Source organism: Maylandia zebra, linkage group LG22 (genome assembly GCF_041146795.1).
Source record: "Maylandia zebra isolate NMK-2024a linkage group LG22, Mzebra_GT3a, whole genome shotgun sequence".
In the NCBI taxonomy this organism is placed as follows: Eukaryota; Metazoa; Chordata; class Actinopteri; order Cichliformes; family Cichlidae; genus Maylandia; species Maylandia zebra.
Genome location: NC_135187.1, coordinates 8,670,765 through 8,693,756, shown reverse-complemented (window position 1 = coordinate 8,693,756; position 22,992 = coordinate 8,670,765). Strand labels below are relative to the sequence as shown.

Genomic DNA, 22,992 nt, shown 5'->3' with positions numbered 1-22,992 from the left:
AGATGGAGTTACAAATGCATGAATCTGCAAAGTTCTCTGCAGACACAATACATTGGGAGCAGATACAGTCTGCTGGAGTTCTACCTGTACAAGGATACTTCTGGTGAAGATTTCTACATAGATGTCGTTCATATTGGAAAGATGGCCACTGCAATTGATGAAAATGGTACAGAGTTGGATAGTACTTATTGTTTAATTGTACAGACAGTATTCAAATATCTTAATATTCTGCTTTATGTTGTTACATATTTCTATCCTACCGTTTTGCAGAATACCTTTAAATGTATAACTTTGATGCCTGTACAGGGAGTCTTAAACACTTGTTTTCTCCCTAATTAAATATTGATAAACTTAATTTTCCTCATTTTTTATTGCACAGCTGTTCCTAACAAGAGGAGGCCCGCTCCTTTTGAGGATTCTGGTCGGTCCTTCGAGTTGATCTCCGTCAGCAAACATGCATCATCTGCTTCACGGATCAGCTATGAGATCAAAGCCACACCTCTAGACTGTGCATTTGATTTTCCACTGCTAGGCGTTGGCTTCCTGCAGGTAGGATTTAGATGTGTTAATTTAGATGTGTAAAATAGAAATATTGAATAAGAAGTCATTAGATTTCTGGAAATCACAAATGTAACGTCGGTTCAGTTCAGGTTGGCTTCGTTGTTAAAAGTCAGCAGACTAGACTAGAAGACTAGAAGCTTAGGTTTAGCAAGCTAACCTATATTCTTAATGCAACTGGGAAATTTTCAGGCCTTTTATTGTGGCTATCAAGGCAAAGATTTTGATTTCTGACTTCTTGTTATTGTTCAAAAAAGGAGATAAATCTAAACTACATTTTCACCAAGTATTAGTTATCTGATGCACTTTGGCAAATGTCTTTTTGACTCTGCGCTTAGACTTTTTACCTGCATCCAAACAATGCCTGTTAAGATGTGATTGCTTAATAGAAACTATGCTACAAACAGAAAACCAAAAAGCACAGGTTATATACATCATGTCTTGTCCCTGTCCTACAATGCTGTACATATCTAAGTGCAGAATCTGAATTTGTTTTCTTGGTCTGCAAATAATGAGAACAATTTTTGGCCGTTGAAATCCTAACTTTTTGTTAAAAAAAATATATATATATATATATATTGTGTTGCTAAAATTAAACGGGAGAAGAAGGGGCTTTCCCAGTCACGCCAGTACTGTGGGATCTTATTGGAGTAACCGTATGAGTTTAGGCTTGTTGGCTTGTGTTTCTTGGAAAACAAATCCACACAAAGAAAGGACAGAGGCTAAAAGTTAAGCCTGCATTCCTGTGCTATTGTGTTACGGTGTCTACGGATTGTCTCAATAAAACAAACCAAAAGATGATAAAGGAAGAGTGAGTAGATATAAAGTTTCAAAATTGCCTCAGTAACAGTATTTTGAAACCAGATGTCCTGCTTAAGAGATCAGTGTTGCCTCAGCAATGTGAATGAAAGCAGTAGAAATGTACAGTGACCTGCAGCCACGCGTGCGATATAAGTTACAGTACAGAGAGGCACCTTAATGATCCTGTATGCGTGTCATGCCTCCACCTGCTCTACAGTCATTATTTGGCTAACAAATTAAAGCAGAAGCAGCACCAAAGCATAATGTCAGCTATTTCAGTTAAAGCTGACATTAATCTTTGCGCAGTTTATGTGGGTTTTCTGCTTCATGTTGTTTTAACAGGTGTTCTTTTCCCATTTAAAATCCAGCTTGTAGAACCACATTTAGTAGCAATAAGATGAAGGGTTCACATTTGACTGTTATACAGAATAGTTCATGATTACCTCAAAGACTGCATGGCGCCCAGTCCTGTGGCTGCAAAACATGATCCCAAATCATCACCCCTCCACCAGTGTGCTTGAGAATTGGTATGGGGTGTTTGTACCCATCCAAAGAAGCCATACTTGTTCAGTCTTTTTTTAATAGTACTGCCATGACATTTAATATTTACCATGCCAACTGAGGTGTACTTCTTGGTTTTACTTTTTTTAATACTTTTCTAAGCACTGCACAGTCGAACTGTGGTTTGAATTTCAATTCAATTCAATTTTATTTATATAGCGCCAAATCACAACAAAACTCGCCTCAAGGCGCTTCATAGATACAGAGAAAAGAGGGGCGGGGCCATCTGCTGCGACCGGTTGGGGTGAGAGAAGGAAAACAGGATAAAGACATGCTGTGGAAGAGAGACAGAGGTTAATAACAGATATGATTCAATGCAGAGAGGTCTGTTAACACATAGTGAGTGAGAAAGGTGACTGGAATGGAAAAACTCAATGCATCATGGGAATCCCCGCAGCCTACATCTATTGCAGCATAACTAAGGGAGGATTCAGGGTTACCTGGTCCAGTCCTAACTATATGCTTTAGCAAAAAGGAAAGTTTTAAGCCTAATCTTGAAAGTAGAGATAGTGTCTGTCTCCCGAATCCAATTTGAATTTGGGAAGATTTTGGAATTGTGTTAACACGTACCTGAATGCCACAGACTGACAAAACCTTTAAGATGAGATAAGATAAGATAAGAAGAACTTTATTTATCCTGAGGGAAATTCTTTCGTCATAAATATACAGAGGAGGTCACACTTGTTGATGATCAGTTAATCAATGGATTTGATTAGCAGCATCTGGATGCTACTTACTATCTTGTTTCCTTTGAAAACAGTGAGTGAAATTCTTGTGACAGGATGTATTTACAGAATAAAGCTAGTTTACGCTGCTCATTAACATAAGTAAAGTAAATGCAGAAAAGTTAAAAAACAGCATACATCATATTGGCATTTGAACCAAACATACAATATAATGAGCACAACATCCAGAGAGTCCTTTAAACACTGTCCCACTGTCCCACAATGAGCTTAAAGTGAGTTCACTAATGATCCATTTTATGTTGATAAAAAAGGCCTTAAACCTGGCACACACTTTACAACCAGGATTAAGGTTGTAATCCTGTGATATCAACACAAATTGAAATGTGTTGATATTTTTTCTCTCCACTGTCTTTTGAAGATGTCCAACAACAGTGAGGACGCGGCTGAGTTTAAAGAAGGAGCTACCACAGTGACCATCGCCCGCCCTCACCGAGCCTCCCCTCTTCTGAACGGCACTTTTGATGCGATGATTTACGGTGGTCGAGCTGAAGGTAGCGCTGACAGACATTAGTAGAATTTGCATTGTAACAGCTGCCTTGCCTGCATCTGCGGTGTTCCACAGATAGGATTATCCAAATGGTTCAATTCTGTGTGACCTATAACTAATTACTGACTTCCACGCTACTCGTATGCCATTGTTGCCATTGTGAAGGATGACAGGTTGACATTAATCCAAAGTAAATGCACAAAAGCTCTTTTTAAAAATTTACAAAGCTTCTGAAGGCTCAAAGAGAAAGAAACAGGGAGCTGAAGCTTCAGGTAGTGTTAGCTCTGTAACGTTATGTCTGCGTCTCTGAGGTTCACAGATGAAAAACTAATGACTTATGGTGTTTATTCTTAGATTAACGTTAGATTAAAAACATAGCACTCTAGAATCAATACATCTGCTATAGCTTCAGTTATTACTTTACCACTTTTCCACTTTGAATTCTGCTTTGAGTGTTTCTGTGATATATAAAATAGTGAAGTACTGCAGCTTCATGAGGGGAAACCTAATAGATGTGGTACAAATATCATTCATTTTGGGATATCTTTACACAGCTATCATTAAAAATGACAAAACAAGTCCTTGTTTTTAGGTTTATCTGTGGACATCAGTGAGGAGGACCTGAAGTATGCCCTAGAGGGAATTGCAGGGATGGGCCAGGTCACCGTCCAAAAGTCTGGAACCTGCAGACGTCCCCAGTGGAGCGTTAAGTGGCTCACAAAGCCAGGAGACCAACCTTTGATCCAGGTCTGACTGCACCGCTTCCTGTTGTGTTTGTGTTCCTTTATGTCTTTGCTCTTTTACCATTTCTCTATTAAAATGTAAATTTCATTTCCCATCAAATGTATACGTTTGATAGGAAAGGCTACTTTTTCTCTAATAAAGAAAACCGCATGAAAGACCAAAACTGCCAAAATCGAGAATAAATAGAAATAAATGAAGATCTCCATCAATAACATAGTATTAAAAATGAATGTAGACTTTGTGTATAGTGACTTTTTTCTGCTAGATTAGCTAACAGCTTCATTTCTGTAATGATCTCCTGACTCAAAGCAGTCATGTGCTCTGTGACCCCAAAACACTGAATTACAGTCTGCTCATTTGCATTTTTTAAAGCAGAAAATGCATAAATAAATACAATTTGTGGAATATGCTACAGAAAATTAAATAAAAAGAAATGAACACCATATTAGCTAAATGAGGCGCTAATAGAAGTAAAAATTAATGAATGATAAAATGTTAATAAATATTAATTTATGTCACAGTTTTAAAATTTTAAACTTAGTATATTTCATTATTACATTTTATATTTTCTGGTGCATTCACTGACGTGACTTTTTGATTTTGGCACTTTTCTATAAATGTTGCTTAAAATTACTATTGTGATACAACATTAGATACCTGGAAATATCCATATTAGTAACAAAAGCTTCAATGACATGAATCCGTCATAACAACATGTACATAAAAGGTATAAACATACATCATACATTGTGATTTTCACTCGCTACAGTTCGATTACTCGTCAGTTGTCGGGGAAAATGTCATTATTTCGGCCACGGAAACACGAAAGGGAGGTCTGTGGATTCGAAGCCTGACAGGAGACTTTTTCCGAGTGTGGGAAAACAAACCACAGGTACGTCTGCGAATCAAAAAGCCTCCAGGCCAGGTGGTTTTAAGTTTCAAGTTATGTGTGTCCAACCGTCTGCTATAGCTACAGCTAATCTGTTAATGTGTTTTTGTTAGCGTGCATCCTGTAGAGCAAGTTTTGTTTTTTCTGTTTGCATAAAGCTGATGTATTGTTATATTCCGTGACTGCAGGCAGCATGTTTGACAGCAGTCTTTAATAACTGTCTCGTTATGACCGCTTGCAGGTGGAGGTTCAAATCAACGGCATCCCATCAAAGTGTTCTGGTGACTGCGGCTTTATATGGTCCGAAAAGAAAACTCCAGTCGTGACAGGAATCAGCCCTTCGCAAGGTGTTCAGTTCATCACCAAGTTACTGTTACCTGCTGTACTTTGTAACTTTAGTTCCTTTGACTCTGATCTCTTTGCACATTTAACTTTAAAAAAAATTAATTTTGTTTTAAAGTAATAAAATAAAAATGATAGTTATGATTAATAAAGAATAAATGAATTATAGAATAGATGCACAGAAATGACACAGTGAGTCAGAACTAATGTGAAGCTTAAAAAGCTGGTGAGTCTGGATTTAAATGCTGTTTGTGATGCAGTTGAACTTATCTGAAAATGGAGACAGTTGTGGAGTTTAGGAGCTCCAGCTTTGAACAAAACACCCACTAGTGAAGGGTTTGTTATCCAAAACTTGTCAATCAACACCAGTTTTTGACAGTATTCGTATAAAGCCTGTTGTCAGTCTCATATTATTTGATCAAGTCCTGGAAGTTTTGTAAATTATGCCGTGTGTTTTTATGCCGTACTGTATGGTGAAGGCAGCTTATATAATTTAATATAATGTTTCAGGTTCTAATGGTCTGGGGACTCTCTTAACTGTCACTGGGACTGGCTTCAGCAGTGAAAATGCTTCCATTATGGTGGGAAAGGCCAGGTGCCACGTTGAAGCAACCACAGGTGAGTAAAGTTATTTTTGAGAAGTGAACATTTTACTCTAGGTTCTCGTTAAGATAACTCAGATGATACTTGTCTCCAGGAGACTAACTATAACGTGGGAAATATATTTCAGCTACCACTCAAGTATGCAGACTTGGCAGCACCAGTGCCGGCACCTACCCAGTGTTAGTAAGCTTCCCCTCTCTGGGCGATTCACGCTTTTCAGACAGAAACTTCCTCTTTACCTACCAGCTCATCGTGTCTTCTTTCGTCCCGCTCTCTGGAAGCGTTGCAGGTACAACCACGATCCTCTATGTGAGCCATGAAACACCTAATTCTGCGAGACAATTATTGTTTTATTTTTTCCTCAGGAGGGACTCTGCTGACAGTGAGAGGCTTTGGCTTCAGCCAGAACGCTACAGTTACTGTTGGCAGTGCAGAGTGCACACTGATTGATTCAACTGACACTGAACTGAAATGCAGAACACCAGCAGTAAGTCCCCACACTGCAAACTCATTTTTATACACAGTGTTTACCTGCAATAGCATGCAAATAAAATAGCTGTCGTGTAGTGTGCTGAGAACGGAGTAAAAAGTACATGAGCAGAAAACAAGAAGATGCAAACTGGAATATCCAGAGTTGGTAGAAATTAGTCAAATAATTTCATATTTAATTATCCAATCCAACATCCAGATCTGTAGTTACATTGCATTATTTAAAAAAGACTGTAACACTTTTTTAGGTACACTAAGAATCTAAATTTAATGTGAGTACTTGCTGGATCATGCATAGTAATTACAAGACATAATAAAATAAAAACAAATATAAAAAGCTTGAAGCTTTCTTAGGATGTTTTAAAAATGTTTATATATCAGTGATTTTTTTTTTTTTTTTTTTTTTTTTTTTTTTTTGTTGAAGTTAATCCAGCAATGAGAATTGAAATTTAAACTCGGGCTTTAGCCACTGACGTATTAAGTGACTTACAAAATTTCTTTACGGTCAAGTAAATGCATTGGAGTCGCTATTAACTTGTTCTTTTCACTAATTTTCCTATTAAAACTATTTCAAATGACACTTTGCGTGGCTACTATAATATATATAGCATATGTATCATTGTGTTAATTTTTGTAGTCAGTCAGACGTCACTAACTACTGCAGTCCTTTCTTGTGATGTAGCGTACTGACAAAACTGTTAAATGCATTAACACAACAGAATATTTGAGTAACATTTGTTATAAAGAAATAAGTTCATACTACGTTCACCACCAGGCCATTGGTCATATCAGACAGAGTATGCCCAGAAATGACATAGTTAGTTATATAGTCTTGTCATAATAAAACTTACTTAACTTAATGTTATGTAACATTATATTATTTCCCGTCTTTAGCTCTGAATAAGGTACTTACTTTTATTAAAATGCTTATTTCAGGGAGCTGTGGGATCACAGACGGTCACGGTGTTGTTGGGAAACATGAGTCAGACGGCCATCAGCTCCTTCACCTACGATAATAACCTCACCCCACAGATCACAGGCCTGAATCCCCTGACCACCACTGTGATTGGTAAGCAGCTCCTTTTTTATGCTGAATGGAGCTGTTGTGTTTATGCATCAAATAACCTTTAACACAACTATAGAGATTGTATGATTCATTTAAGTAAAGATTAATGAGTTTAATGAGGATGAAGGTGGGTTTTGTCCTTTAAAGGTTACTTTCAGTCCTAACTGTCTGCTTCCCCTTTGTGCTTGAAAAGAAAAGGATTCAGTGTTTCTTCATTGAATTTCAAGCCTCTTCATACACAAAGTAAACCACATATAGGCACAGTGCATTTGCTATTATTCAGTTAGTGCTATGAAAACAGTGAATCCAGAAAATATTGAAGGCTTATGTATTTTTGTCAGTAACTTTTACACAGGACAGGTTACATCACATGAAATGTGTCCTTGAATATATGAACACAATGTATTTTAATGGCAGAGAGAGCCAAAATGTTGACGTGTGCTGTGTGTGCTGTCTGGGCTTTGTTGCTCAGAGCTGGCATGTTTCTGACCTGTCAACAGCAGCTGAAAGCGTGTGTAGAAACCTCAATTGTTATAGTCTTGAGTTGTGTAATGCTGATTTGCAGGTTTACCCAGTTTTAGCCTTTTAAAGCTTTCTTAAGCTTGAGAATCTTGGCTCAGGGGGCTAGCGAGGCTTACCGTCTAATTATACTAAACAACTAGGAAGAAATGACGCTAAAAGAATTTCTATTAATCTGCAGAACAACCCGTGACATTCATGACATACAATGAGAGCCAACGAGGTGACAAGTGCCAGTCATCTTGGCACTTTAATGACAGAGGCTGCTACGTTGGAAAAATGAGTTGGCATACTTGTTTGTCTTTCTTTGTGCAGGCCACCGAGTTCTCACCATCCAAGGTTTGAACCTCGGGCAGCAAGACAATGACAGCATCGTGCTTGTAGGAAGGAGGGAATGTGTCACTGTGCTTTGGACGGAAGCAAACATCACCTGTCTTCTCCCTGTGCTGCCACCTGGCATGCATGAGGTGGACGTACAGGTTGGGAACAATGGCTACCCCCAGACGAGGTACAGCGTCTGTCAAAGATACACTGAGTGATTTGGAAGTACTATCACGGGTTCATCTTTCGCGTGCAAAAATGAAAGACTGTTGAATTGTTTTCTCACGTGTCAGATGGGCCCAGGCGCATTCTGTGAGGGTCAGATACAAACATTGTTTTATATTTGTTTTTTCAGTCAATATACACTGTATAGACTGCGCCAAGGTTCCTGACACTAGAGTTTGATCCCTTCAAAGGAGTAGAAAATAAGTAGGACAACAATAAACAAATAATATGATAATAAATACACAAAAAGTGGAGCATGGTTTATTGCAGACAGAGACAGGATTTGGGGTTGATTTGAAAATGTGATTAAAATCGAATTAAATAAATAAATATCGCTCTCTAGATGTATCTATATCTATCTATGTATATACAGTGGGACTCACGGGAGTTACGTTCTAAAAAATAAACCTGCGATAGGTGAAATCTGCGAAGTAGCCAACTTTATTTTTTACAATTATTGTAGATGTTTTAAGGCTGTAAAACCCCCCACTACACACTCCAGTGTTATAGAATGAAACCAAAGGCACCCGCGGTTGCCTTTGACGGTGCAAAACGTTTCAGTGTTGTGTTTGTTGGGGAGAAGACTTAAAAACATGCAGTACAGCACTTCAGAGTCACACTGCGGGCAATCCAAGATTTATGTAAATTTGCTTAACGCAATTATTTACGAAGCTTAACGCATTCTGTACTGTACAGGAGATATGGCACGAGATTGACTAAAAATGGTCTACAGCCAATCAGGACGCAGAACACAATGCGCTGTAAAAAATAAAAATAAAAATACAACATAAAAAAAGCATGCAAAATTGCGCAAAAATAAATAAATCCGCAAAACAGCGAGTCTGCAAAAGGTGAACCGCGTTATAGCGAGGGACCACTGTACATAGATCATAGACAGATAGATGAATTTATCTAAAAGCAGATATCACGTTCTGTTAAGTGCATCTTCCCAGTGAAAAGCTTTTGCTACTCAAAAATAGACTCGACTTTCTTGGAATATTTAATAAAGATGAGTCATTTCTTTCTCTACCTGCCCAAAAGATCTTCTCTCCATGAAATGGTGCCATGTATTTGTATTCCCACCATTATTCATGAGGACAATAAAGGAAATTCTTAAGGGTATTTTTTTTTTCAGTTAAAATGTACAACAAATGATGTAGAAAACATCATTTGTTGTACATTTTTTCTTTGGAATGATTTTTTGACCCAAATCATTCCAAAGAACTTCTTGGAGCAAATGCTGCCATCTTATTTCAAAGCTTTATCTGAATGATCTTTGATTTCAGTGGTCACCGGGGCATACAAACTGCATGTACAGAATCATTTGTCGAAAAGTGATTAAAAATTTGGTCGAAATTATTCTAAAGTTAGGTTTTAATAAGATGCCATAGATACCAAAACAAATGACACAGTTTAAGATTAATTCTCATAAGTCTATTATTAATGCCTTTACCTTAGCTGGTCTGTTTTTTTGTTTTACAGCAATGGTGTAAACACGACCATTGAGTACATCCTGGAAGTCTACAGCGTCTCGCCGTTGTTCGGTTCTTTGATGGGAGGAACCAAGCTGACCGTTTCTGGCTCTGGGTTCAGCAGCAACGTATCTGACAACACTGTGTCTGTTGGTAAGCAACATGTGATCCAGTCGTAATTATGCCAACCGTGTGTTTTACTAGGAAATATATTTAAGCAATTTATATGAATGGAAGTTAATGATGGTGCAAAAGCTTGCAAATATTTAAAAACGGTGTAACAGAGCTGCATCACTGATCTCCTTCATGTTTTCTGTTTGCGTTGTGACAGGAAACGCTGCTTGTGAAGTGACGGCCGCCTCAGAGAATGAGCTGCAGTGTGTTGTGCAATCAGAGGAGAAGACCCACATCGTTACCAACCAGGGATTTGATCGCGGTAGTTTTATGTTTCTGTGCTTTGTGCAGCTGTCAAACTAAATCTGAGAAGCTGAAGTTGTGTACAACAGAAAGAGGATTAACTTACAGAAAACATACACCTGCGAGGAAGTTGTTGCCTGTAGTCTCTATGCAACTAAAATGCAACTGATTCACAAAGAAATGTCTCAGATTGTGTTAGATATCAGACACTTTAATCCGTGTGTGTGTTTGTTGGTTCTTTGTGTAAGTCTTATTCAACGTAACCATGCGTTTTCCAGTTTATGGGCAGGGAAATGCGTGGAGTCCAGCCTCACTCACCGTATTCATTGGCGACACGGTAATGTGGCGTTGGGAGGCACCAGCCTTTCAGGAAGTTGGGTACCGGGTCTTCAGTGTTTCCAGCCCAAGCGGTACCTCTTATGAAGGAGGACCTTTCACCAGTGGAGAGACCAAAACTGCCCAAGGTAGAACTAGAGTCAGCTGTGCACAGATTTATGAAAAGCTTTTCCCTTCTTTATCTCCAATCACCAAAACAATCCACCATAACTTCAGTGTGTGATTTTGTTAATTAAGTTTGTGTTGCTATGGTTCTTCTTTGTTTCCCTTTAAATATTCAGATATAATCCTCCGGACTCTCATTTAAAGTTTTATTTTATCCCACATTGATCGCTGTGCTTCACCCTGTGTACACTGGACAACTGAAATTGTTTTATTTACTGGATTTAGGAAGTTCAAAACTTTGAATGGAATATTCCCGCCCAAAAAGGAAACAGTATTATAAACAAATAAAACAGTTTCATTTTCAGAAATCATTATAAAAAAGTAATAAACTCTGATTTGTACTTACTCCATGTTGATGATATTAAACTCTGGTTTATTGTTGCTGTGCTGCACACTGTAGCCGCTTGTAAAACATGACCTCATTACGTCTAGATTTCATGAGTTGTATATGAGAATGACTGGACACCTTTCATTTAGTGTATGTATAGAGATGTCATGATAAGCTACACGTGTTGTGCATGAATGAGTGTGCTGTGTTACACCTTTCAACATGCGTGAGCCATACTGAACTAGATAAGCGCACAGCATCATGACTTGATGTGACGTCTTTACAATCTGGGTCTCGTGTCCCTCAGGATTTTTCAGCTACCGTTTCACCGCGCCCGGGGTTTATTACTACAGCAGTGGCTACATAGACAATGCCAACCTCAGACTCCTGCAGGGAGTCGTGAGAGTCCAGAGTCGGGAGGAAAAGAGCAGCGAGGTCTCTGTCCGAGTGAAGGGCATTGAGGCCAGACATGTGGCTGGAAGTAAGTTAATATAAGTGGATAAGAAGTTATGATTGATTTATCCAGTTCTAAGGTAGAATAAAAGGTAATGATCTCTACTTACTACAGGTTCACGTCGTGTCTCCAGAGCAGCGCCACAGTGCATTGCCTCCCCGCAGTGCCAACAGTCCAATCAGACTGATATGCTTTCCCTCAGTACCTCCGCCTGCTCCACTCCCATGGTTTACTCCATTTCTCCCAACCAGGGCTCATACCACAAAGCGATCCAGATCAAGGGCAAAAGCTTCAGTGACGTGGCCTGTGCTAACGAGGTTAGCAGAACTTTTTAAGACTGCATCATTGAATGAATTAAATGTAAAATATCTTCTTTGGTCAGTGATTGTCTTGCATATCCCTTCTTAAAGACCCATGTTATACATCAAAATACAACATTGCTACATAACTTCGTTTTAGGATGCCGGAGAGAATATTCAGTATGACGTAAATGTTTGATATATAATATAGGTCAATAAAAAAACAACAGTACAGGCTGTGGCACTCCCAGAATCTTTTGAATGGCCTGATTAAATCATTGAGCCTTTATTTAATAAAATGTCTGGAACATTAGAGTGGCAGTTCTATTCAGTCATTTCCATGGGATATTTTGTGCTATTCAGAGACAGACTGGATCAAGCATTCTGAGGAAAAGAAACTACAATTAAATTAAATGATTTGTTGATCTGAATCAGTTTGATTTGACAGTTGAGATCTAAAAGTTGAGAACTAAAACTAATGGGTAAACAGTAGAAATAGACAGCCATGGATGTGACTTAAAAAGATAAACAGTGGTCAAAAAATGGAAATAAATTGCTAGCTAATAAATTCTTACCTAATAGGCTGTTTAGAAAAGCATGCAGTTGACATTGTTAGCTAAGTGTACCAATAAAACATAGACTGTACATAAACAATGGACTTGGCCACTGTGACTTCACATATTGCTTGGGATACTGAGTGTTTTCACCCAGCCCGTTCTCACCCCCGCAGCATAATATACAGACAATTTATACAGACCCGAGGTGTTCCTGAGGAACGCGAAGCTACGCGCCGGGTTACGGATGAAATCCAGTAGAATGACGCTCCCGCGGTAATACATGTCCCAGCCATGTATTCCAGCCCTAACCCTAACCTTAACCAGCACTTTAATGACGTTAGATAGTGTTTTCCAAAGCGATTTAAGTAAAACAAATGTACATGTGTAGATTCATTCCAACGGTTCTCATGTTTCCTCATTTTTCCAATCTCGTAATATAGGAACGTGTTGGGCACCCGGAAGTGTAATATATCGATGATTTGTCATCGATATTTAGCATAAAATGTTACATTTTGGGAGTGAGAGCATGTTGTTTCACCATTGTCGTGTGCAGAAAAAGCCATTAGTTAATGAGTTTGCCCAGGTTTCTGATGCAAACGAAAAACATTGAACTTCAATCAGCAACTCATCAGGGAAGTATTGGGGGGATTAGGGATTTTGCAACCAGAGCTCTCGCCCCAACCCCTCTCGACAACATAAGATAGAATACAGACACAAGACACTTAAGCATTTGCACAAATAACATTGCTTCATTAAAGCATGCTGGAAAGCTCGGTAGTTAGCTAAGATTTTGAAGAAAGTAGTAATTAAAGATTAAACAAATGAACACTAACATTAGCTAATTGTATATTAAAAACAGTAGTGGTTTAAATGAAGTTGTAAGGATTTTGTGGCTGTAAGACCTTAATGCAATGTACTTAAATTAATAAAACACTTGTGTCACTATAATGAAAGCATTCAAGCACACATGCTTAGTCCTAAACTTCAATTAACACATAGCTAATTTCATTATACCATTTAGAAAAGTCATTTTAATCCTAAATCTCAGTTCTTTGACCAATAAATGTGTTGTCATTAACTGACTCGATTAGCCTTGATATAACTCTTGTTCAGACTTGTTACCCACAGTGGTGTGCTCTGTGTGCTGCAGGTGATGGTGGGAGATCAACCCTGTCAGGTGATCAACAGCTCCCAATCTGAGATTAACTGCCAGCTCAGTCCCAGCAGTGAACTTCCCATTGGCCTTGCTCTCCCTGTGGCCGTCAGAGTCAACAACCTAGGCAGCGCCGTCATCGCTGTGCCAAATGAGCTTGAGCGTCGCTTTGTGGTTCTCCCAGTGGTTGACTCAGTCTCGCCTCCTATTGGAAGCCCCACTGGCCACACTAGGCTCCTCATCCGCGGTTCTGGCTTCTCAGAGGGACTCGTAATTGTAGCCAGCGAGCTCTGTCGCATCCAGTCTCTTAATTACACTTCGATCATCTGCGACACGGCACCTTCTCAGCCACACGTCGGTGATGTCATCTTTTACATGGGCCAAATCCAAAGCGCCTGCCACTCAAACTGCTCCTTCCGCTACTCCTCGTCCGTCACTACCACAGTTACCGGCATTTCCCCGGACAGCATTGATGATGTCACTACTGTGACCATCTCTGGCTCAGGGTTTGGCAGCAGCGTGGATGATGTGGCAGTTTTTGCTGGGTTGACAGAGCTAGAAGTAACCGCTGTGACCGACGGCAAAATCAGCGCAAGAGTCAGCGCTCTGCCTGCAGGTGACCACTCAGTCAAAGTGATTGTGAGAAGCAAAGGCCTCGCTTCTGGTCAGGTCACCCTGAGCAGTAAGGCACAAGCAACCCTGAACCCCAACGTGGGCAGTCTGGCGGGAGGAACGCCACTTATCTTCACAGGAAATGGCTTCGCTCGAGGGAACACAAGCGTGACGGTCGGTAGGAAACCCTGCAAGATTCAGGAGGTGACGCCGGGTCGTCTTATCTGCCTGACGCCTCCTAACACTGTGGGGCTGGTGACCGTCATTTTGCAGGTCTTCTCTGTGCAGTATCCTCCTCTCAGCTTCACCTACTCCACCGCCCACACTCCTGTCATCAGCTCCATCAGCCCCACCACAGGTAACTATGATGACAGAAAGATAACAAGCAGAGGCTAATGCAGTTTTTGCAAGATGATTCAGTGAAATTAAGCAAAACAGAAGAACACAGAAAAAAGTCACTGAAATTTGGAAATTGGTTCAGTCTCATTTACCTTAATTTATCATTATTATTACTGAACAGATAAAATATTATTCCAGCTCATGACATTTACAGATTTATGTGTCATTCGGTACCGTAATATATGTATAAAGCAACAAGTCATATCTCAGATTCTTTATTTATACAGTTTCTTCATCTTCTCTGTTTATTTCCTGCAGGACCGAGCGGGTCCGTCATCACCCTGACAGGTTCAGGCTTCGGCAATGACTCTCAGCTCATCACCATCACCATAAATGGCATCCCTTGCAATGTTTCCACGGTCTCTGACACACAGGTCCAGTTCGCCGCAGGAAGCAATCCAGGGGCGACATACCCAGTCATGCTGCATCACCAGGTCAAAGGTTATGCCCAGTCAGGAGTCGTGTTCACGTATGAACTGACGCTCAGCAGTGTGCAGCCCAGTGAAGGTAAGCAATATTAAAACTCTCTGTTTATCTGCATTTTATTAAATCATGCTTACTGAGGGAAAGAAAAACAAGAAAACACAGACAGACCTAATCGTTAAATAAAAAAATAAAACCAGATCTTTTTTTTTTCTGTAGATGCATAAATCCATATTTACTGGGGCTACTTAATTTGAAGAATATCTAACATTCCTCTTAAACTTTTTTTGTATTGAATATAAAGCAATCAAGTAAACAGAATTAAGAAAACAGAACAAATGATGTCTCCAGGGAGAAAACCTGCTGTCGGGAATAACAATGTTGGATGCATTCAGAATTTTTGTGAGAGTCGCATCTGTCTGACAGTATAGAGTTAATTACATAAAAAAGGAAGAAATAATTATATTTTTCTGATAATTTTTATTATTTTTAAGTTGTTTATAAAAAGGAATCAAATAAAAGAAGAACTGATCATTTAAAAATCTTGTCTCAAAATACTTCACAGTGAAATAAACTGTGCAGCTTTTGTCTTTTTCTTTTATTCTTTCATTTCTTTTGATCCTCTAATCAGTTTTTTATTAGCCTACTAAATTAGTTGTTTCACTTTAATCTGCCGTTCAGGTAGTTTCGGTGGCGGTGCGCTGCTATCCATCCAGGGCTCTGGGTTTGATCCACTCAACTCCACTGTGCAGATCTGTGGGGAGAAATGCCAGGTTCACAGAGAAACATCCACATCCACCCATCTGTACTGCCAGTCTCCACCTCACAACAGTAAGTTTTACCTAAAGCAGATGATCATGCAGATGAAAAAATCTCAATCACTAATATCACTAATAAAATGTGAGTTTTGAAAATGTGCATGCTGTGAAATGCAGCCATGGCATGCACAGCGATTGATTTCTAGGGTTATAAACGTTGCTATTATTACTGCTAAGTAATGCACTGCAGTGTATTTTGAACATTTCTTTCCATTAGTTGGAAAGAAGACACATTACCCCGACAGCACAGTAGTGTATCACACTCTGTGGCTAGTGTTAGGCATTATGTAGCAGAGATGTGGGTTTGCACATTGGGAAGAGGTCATTTCTACGTCGCATGGTGCTGCTTTGCCCATGTTCCACCTCTCTGTGAGCTGCATAGAGAGGGATTCATTAGCTTTAATGTACCTTTCTCATCTAGAACACATTGGGGGTGACGCTTAACTCTGCTTAACCGATGACTGATCTGGGCTAGCCTGTGAATCCTTGCTGGATGCGTGCCCTGGTCACAATTTAAACTCTGGTCTGTTGCTCCAAAAATGAAAATAAACATGATTTTTACAGGAAAACTGATTGCTGATGGTATCCTGCTTCACAAAAAATTAAACTAAGATTGTTACAAATTAGAGATTGTGCAGTGTGAAAAGTCTGAGCAGCACTGTTACATTACCAAACAAAAAAGTTCACAACACCTTCACTTCTAAAATCCAGATCCACAGCTTTAATAATATTAATAGCTGCTAAATGCAAACTAGTTAAAAAATATGTCCGTGACAAGCAAGATTTAATTTATTTTACCTTTTAAAGTACCATATGTGTTTTTAGGGACAAAAAAAAAATACTTATTATCACATCAGTAGTTGTCAGTAGCTGGTTTAAGACACCAACTGAATTCCCTAAAGGCCCTAAAGGAGACAGACTGTGCTTACGAGGAATGCTGTCAGCCTTGTCACAGGGCAGAAAACGGTCACATTTGATAAGAAGGTAACTTGATATGGATGATGAGAAGATTTTGTTGTTGCGTGATTTGTCTGTCTGTGTGTGTGACTCCGTGTGTGTCCTGTATCCTTGCAGGCACTCAGTCAGAGGTCAGCTGCGTTGTTGCCGTCATTAACCCACATGATGCGGTCAACGTGTCAAACGGCTTCACCTATAGATCTCAGCTGACTCCAGTGATCACTCAGGTTTCTCCTCGCAGAGGCGGCACTGCTGGAGGCACCCGGCTCACAATCACCGGCTCTGGTTTCAGGTACAGCAAAGGAAGAAAACATTTCACTCAATTGAGAGTGCATGGATCACTGATCAAGAATAAGTGCTCAGCTGACAAAAGATAACTGTTTTTGCTTTCACTTTCTCTGCTTGGGAACACGGGGATTACAATCCTGACTAATAGATTACAAATACTGCTTTTTGTTGAGCATGTTTGACACATAATGAACTGTATTAGTGTCTGCACACATATTCATTACCACTAAGGGCCATAATTTTGTTTTTTTTACACAGTCATCTGCCATCAGCTCTTTTTAAACAATGTAAAACTCACAAAAACTAGGTGCTGCCCCTCGGCTGGCTTCCAGAAGTTTCCCATTTGGATAACTGGGCAAACTGGGAGTTGATCTTAAAGAAAGATTACTGAGGAGATCACTGAATAAAAAGAGAGTTACAAACCCATAATAGGTTTTCTTCAGTCTGTCTCTCTTGCTTGCGTTCACTCCCCCTCCCATATTACAGCACTGACATTAACGAGATCAACGTGACGATCGCAGAGTCCGTGTGTGACGTGCAGTCCGCCAACAGCACGCACATCATCTGCGTGACCAGCGCTCAGGGGCAATCTCAGGAAACCAAAGTCAGAGTCAGCATCGGAAACCAAGGCATCGCCAAGATGGTGAGGTTGATTTGTTTGTGTTTAGTAAAGTTACGCTGCTTCAAAGGACGGAAACAGTGCTGTCTGACTGATTTTATTGTTTCTGATTACATATTTTCATCCAGTGTTTTTTGTTGTTCTTTAGGACAACGCAGATTTCTTTTACATTGACGTGTGGTCGTCCAAGTTCACGTGGGGAGGTCTGTCTCCACCAGAGGAGGGCACATTCGCTGTTATTACTAAAGGCCAGACCATCCTGCTGGACACCAACACACCTGTGCTCAAAATGCTGCTTATTCAAGGTGCAAAAATTACTTCTTATGCAGTGTTTGTGAAAATGCAAAATTTGGAGAACTGTTGCAGAATAAGATAAAATATTAAAATAAAAAAATTGAACGAAATTCAAACTGTCAGAGAAACTCAAGTTCTTTTTGCGTTCAGGAGGGACGTTAGTGTTCGATGAAGCCGACATCGAGCTGCAGGCAGAAAACATCCTGATCACCGACGGCGGTCGGCTCCAGATCGGACAGGAGGGGGCGCCGTTCCAACACAAAGCCATCATCACGCTCCACGGTCAACTGCGTTCACCTGAACTTCCTGTTTATGGAGCCAAGACACTGGCTGTCAGAGAGGGCGTGTTGGACCTCCATGGTATGCACACACAAATTTATATTCATAAACACACATAAGGTATAGATCAGGTATAAATCAAGTTCCACATCCTAATTTGTAGTTCTTACATTTTTTTAGGATCTCTTTTAAGATTGTTCTGTTTAAATGCAACAAAACACTCATTATGAGTTAATACAGATGTTACATTTTGTTTGTAATTCCACAGATTTTGTCACTCATTAAAATGAATAACCAAGTTGCATTTTAATATTGTTGTTTTCCTACATTTTTCTGAAGTAAATATTGAAATAAATACTTCTTTCACCCTTGAGGTGCACGATCGTATCATGTAGAGTCAGAAACAGAAGGCGTTCAGCAACAGAAACCTCAAATAGCTTTGACCCAATTATTTCAAAAACACGCATTGCATGTCATGTAATAATATCATGTAATAGTAAGCTGACAGCATTTTTAGGTCTTGGTGCTCAAGGTGATTATTGTCACCTCATCTGTTTCTAAGGAACCAGGATAATAATCAAACAATAAGCCCCAAAGTGGACCAGTTTTGTAATAGTTGCTCAAGTTTAAAATGACCTTTTTTATAAAATCAGGTATTCCTGTGCCGATCCCCTGGACCCACTTGGCCCAAACAGCAAACAGTGGCTCAAAAACATTGAACCTGATGAAGGCGGTGACGTGGAAAGTAGGAGATGAGATCGTTATTGCCACCACTGGACACAGGTACAGCTGAGGACTGATTCATAAAAGCATAAATCCAAGTTATTCATCTGAGCTATAAAGCCAAAACATGGGAACTACATGCATTTAATTGAAATGTTTAATTTACTGCGAAAAGAAATGGACAACAAAATGTAAAATTACAGTGATTAGCAGCTGATATTATCTCAAGCCAAATTTTCAACTTTTTAAAAATTTGTGTTAATAATCTTAAAATTATTTTTACAATTAAAAAAAGATCCAGTTGGAAAGAAAACTGGACTTTAATATACTTGTCTATTAAATTGGTCAAATATTTCAAATAAATGTGCTTATTTAGTTACCTAAAGATGTGGAATGTGGAGAAAAATGTGCAACATAACAGTATATTAAATAAATTGCAGCAATTAGCATTTTTGTTGCAGGATGCTAGTTAGCAGCTAATTGAATTAACATCTCTAGTTCCCTATATTTAAAAAACAGAACATGTTGTTCACTTTATTACTGTAATAATGAATATGTGAAATAAGATTATGTAGTAAGCAAAGAACAGAATAAACTAGCCCTGCTGAAAGCTCAATCTTATGGTTTAGCTGAGTAGCAGTAGCTACCGCCGCTCCGATTCTCTGGTTTTGCTAACCTGGATAGCGGGGAAATGTGTGCCAGGAACTGCTGACAATCAAAAGAATGGAGGGTTAAAGATTACAAAACGTCACTGAAATGCTGTTTTATGCATTCCAAAAAAAAGGTTTTAATAAATCTGCAGAAGGGGTAAAAATATATTTATTTATATTCCAGGCACAGTCAAGGAGAGAATGAGGTGAGGAGGATTGCCGCTGTGTCGGCTGATGGAATGACTCTCACCCTGACCGAACCGCTGAACTACACTCACCTCGGGGTGTCCGTGACGCTGCCTGATGGTACGGTGTTTGAGGGCAGAGCTGAGGTGGGGCTCCTCACCAGGAACATCGTCGTGCGAGGTTCACAGAATCAAGAATGGAATGACAAGGTTGAAGCCTGCCCGGGCGGCTTCAACACAGGTACTTAGTGATAATGGTGGATGAGGATTTTCTTCAGACACATCAGATGGTTTTTTTTTGTTATTGTCAGCCTTAAAGTAAAATATTTTTCTGTATATATAGCTTGAACCCTCCTCTGCTGTATCTGCATACTAATTCTGAGACAAGAGCAACACTGTATTTAATACATTTTTGCACTTCTGTGTCCTTCAGGTGAGTTTACCACCCAGACATGTTTCCAAGGACGGTTTGGAGAGGAGGCTGGCAGCGATCAGTTTGGAGGTTGCATCATGTTCCACGCCCCCAGACCAAACGAGAATCTTGCGATTGGCCGATTGGAATATGTTGAGGTAAAATGTATTTTCATTCTCTAAACATTTCTATACTATAGTATCTTTTAAAATTATTATTAGTGTGTTAAAAGTTTGAAGTCTTTGTGCTGTTGTTCTGCAGGTTTTTCACGCCGGACAGGCCTTCAGGTTGGGACGTTATCCCATCCACTGGCATCTGATGGGAGACATCAATTACAAGTCGTACGTGAGGGGCTGTGCGATTCATCAGACCTTCAACAGGGCCGTAACAATCCACAACACCCACCGGCTTCTGGTGGAGCACAATGTGATCTACAACATCATGGGTGGGGCTTTCTTCATTGAGGACGGCATTGAGACGCAGAACATCCTGCAGTACAACTTGGCTGTGTTTGTCAAACAAAGCACCAGCCTGCTAAATGATGATGTCACTCCCGCCGGCTACTGGGTCACAAATCCCAATAACATCATTCGCCACAATGCCGCTGCAGGGGGAACGCATTTTGGCTTCTGGTACCGCATGCATGACCGCCCTGATGGCCCTTCCTACAACCCAAACATCTGCCAGAAGAGAGTTCCCCTTGGTGAGTTTTATAACAACACTGTGCACTCTCAGGGCTGGTTTGGACTGTGGATCTTCCAAGATTTTTTCCCCATGAAGAACGGAGGGTGCCAGTCCTCGATCCCCGAGCCCGCTGTCTTCCGTTCTCTCACCACCTGGAACTGCGAAAAGGGTGCTGAGTGGGTCAATGTAGGCGCCGTGCAGTTCAACAACTTTCTCATGGTAAACAATGAGAAAGCAGGCATCGAAGCCAAGCGTATCGTTCAATGGGCTGTGAAGGGCTTTGGAGAAGACGGCGGGGCGACGGTGTCCAATAGCACCTTTGTGGGTCACGTGGACGAGCTCGGACTAGGCAGCGACTTCTGCACGCACCGCGGCGTCATCCTGCCTTTCGACGACGGCATGAGCGTCATTAACAGCAAGTTCATCAACTTCAACCGCAGCTCCTGCGCAACCGTCGGGGTAACCTCGATCGACGGGGTGTGTGTGGAGCTCTGTGGTGGCTGGGCTGCCAGGTTCAGTGGCATCCAGTACATGAACTCACCCAACAAGGCCGGCTTCAGGTGGGAGCATGAAGTGCAGCTGGTGGACACTGATGGCTCCCTCACAGGTAATCTTTAGTGATTTTATTTTCTCACCATTTTCTCTCTTATACGTGTATAAAGGTTCAGTTTGTTATGTAAGAGTAATACAAGCCTTCCAAGAATCATGTTGAATTAATCTTTTCAGAAATTCTATTTATTCAAACATTCTGCTACTTTTTCATTATGCATTAAATAATCAGCCAAAGCTAAGTAGTGTACTTGTTTAAGGAAATTTTAAACATCACCTTAATGCTTAATACACTTCTGCTCCTTTATTAAGAATGTTTTGTAGCAAGACTCTTTCTGATTGTTTTAAAGTAAACGTAAATGTGTATGTTCTTCACATGTTTTGGCTCTTCAGTCGGTTTTCTGCTTATTTTCAGGAAACATAAATCATGTAGTTGTGCCTATGAGCGACCTGCTGGATCCTGCTCACTGCTCCCAGAGTGCCGAGTGGAGCGTGGGTTTCCCCGCCGCTGTGTGCGACGAAACTGTTAACTTCCACCGTCTGGCATTTAACAACCCCTCCCCGAGCTCTCTGGTGGCCAAGAACGTCATTCTAACCAACTCACATGGTATAAAAAACTGTATTCGCTACTTTCAGATCTCATATAGTTGTAGAAGAAGCTGTAATTTGTTTTTGTTTTCTTACCTGTGTTGACATCTACTGGTGTTTAGAAGGAACTGCAGTAGAGATTTTACAACAACTGAAAATGCCATCAGGAACAAACTGCAGAGAATAATATTTTATCTTTATAGGAAATGTTAGATAATTATTGTGCATTAATAAATGCAAACCTCCTAACATGTAAACAAACATATAAATATGTGTGCTCTGTCTCTTAAATTAAACTCAGGGAGCTCCAGGGTCCCCTTTTTGAAGAAGAGACTAACTCATCCATTTGGATGGATGGCCTTGCTGCCCTCTGGACAGACGTACAACTGGTATTTTGAAAATGTGGATCACGTGACCAACATCACTTACAGCGGAAAATTCTACAGCTTTAAGGTAATCACGTCAAAGAACACGTGAGTAAAGTATGTTAAATTCGATATAGGGCTTCGCAAACACTGATGTTTGTCGCACGTTTCTTTGCATGCAGCGGGATCAGTACGTCATCGTCAACCACAACTTCACACAGAGTCCAGACAGTTTCCAGATCATCGACACGAGAAACGGCTCATTGACGCCACTGAGCTTCAGCAACAACAGGAACGGAGATTGGTACTTCAATAAAAGCTCCAACAACCTCTACTACATCGGTTAGACGCACCTTAATATGGATATATTGTACTATTTGATTTATCCTGTATTATTTTATTAAAGGCAAAGATCTTATGCATTTCCTATATATAATGTCACTATAATGTGTAAATACTACAATGTAAAAATGCCCAAAGTGTCTCGAGACACTCACTTTCTGATGATTCTCTACCCATGATGTCAAAGAGAGCAGATGTCATTAATGTGGTAATCTCAGGTGCGCAGCTCTAGATGTGCCCGAAATTCCTGATGTGCCCAGTTGATGAAATCAC

The 22,992-nt window shown here is 40.0% G+C and overlaps 1 protein-coding gene across 2 annotated transcripts in view; it reads left to right on the top strand.

Moving 5' to 3' along the window:
• pkhd1l1.1 (PKHD1 like 1, tandem duplicate 1) overlaps positions 1-22,992 on the top strand; it is a 44,819-nt gene that overhangs the window by 10,526 nt on the left and 11,301 nt on the right. For both annotated transcript variants that reach the window (XM_004569253.2, XM_004569254.3), the window contains 30 exons: positions 3-166; positions 380-549; positions 3,025-3,157; positions 3,746-3,900; positions 4,667-4,789; positions 5,028-5,133; positions 5,639-5,746; positions 5,859-6,020; positions 6,097-6,218; positions 7,157-7,289; positions 8,121-8,313; positions 9,834-9,976; positions 10,155-10,259; positions 10,519-10,704; positions 11,377-11,550; positions 11,638-11,840; positions 13,530-14,502; positions 14,802-15,050; positions 15,648-15,797; positions 16,859-17,033; positions 17,516-17,672; positions 17,797-17,953; positions 18,093-18,302; positions 18,875-19,004; positions 19,779-20,020; positions 20,213-20,349; positions 20,453-21,482; positions 21,840-22,031; positions 22,314-22,465; positions 22,560-22,719. In XM_004569253.2, the coding sequence (XP_004569310.2) occupies positions 3-166; positions 380-549; positions 3,025-3,157; positions 3,746-3,900; positions 4,667-4,789; positions 5,028-5,133; positions 5,639-5,746; positions 5,859-6,020; positions 6,097-6,218; positions 7,157-7,289; positions 8,121-8,313; positions 9,834-9,976; positions 10,155-10,259; positions 10,519-10,704; positions 11,377-11,550; positions 11,638-11,840; positions 13,530-14,502; positions 14,802-15,050; positions 15,648-15,797; positions 16,859-17,033; positions 17,516-17,672; positions 17,797-17,953; positions 18,093-18,302; positions 18,875-19,004; positions 19,779-20,020; positions 20,213-20,349; positions 20,453-21,482; positions 21,840-22,031; positions 22,314-22,465; positions 22,560-22,719 (6,494 nt within the window). The remainder of the gene's footprint in view (positions 1-2; positions 167-379; positions 550-3,024; positions 3,158-3,745; positions 3,901-4,666; positions 4,790-5,027; positions 5,134-5,638; positions 5,747-5,858; positions 6,021-6,096; positions 6,219-7,156; positions 7,290-8,120; positions 8,314-9,833; positions 9,977-10,154; positions 10,260-10,518; positions 10,705-11,376; positions 11,551-11,637; positions 11,841-13,529; positions 14,503-14,801; positions 15,051-15,647; positions 15,798-16,858; positions 17,034-17,515; positions 17,673-17,796; positions 17,954-18,092; positions 18,303-18,874; positions 19,005-19,778; positions 20,021-20,212; positions 20,350-20,452; positions 21,483-21,839; positions 22,032-22,313; positions 22,466-22,559; positions 22,720-22,992) is intronic.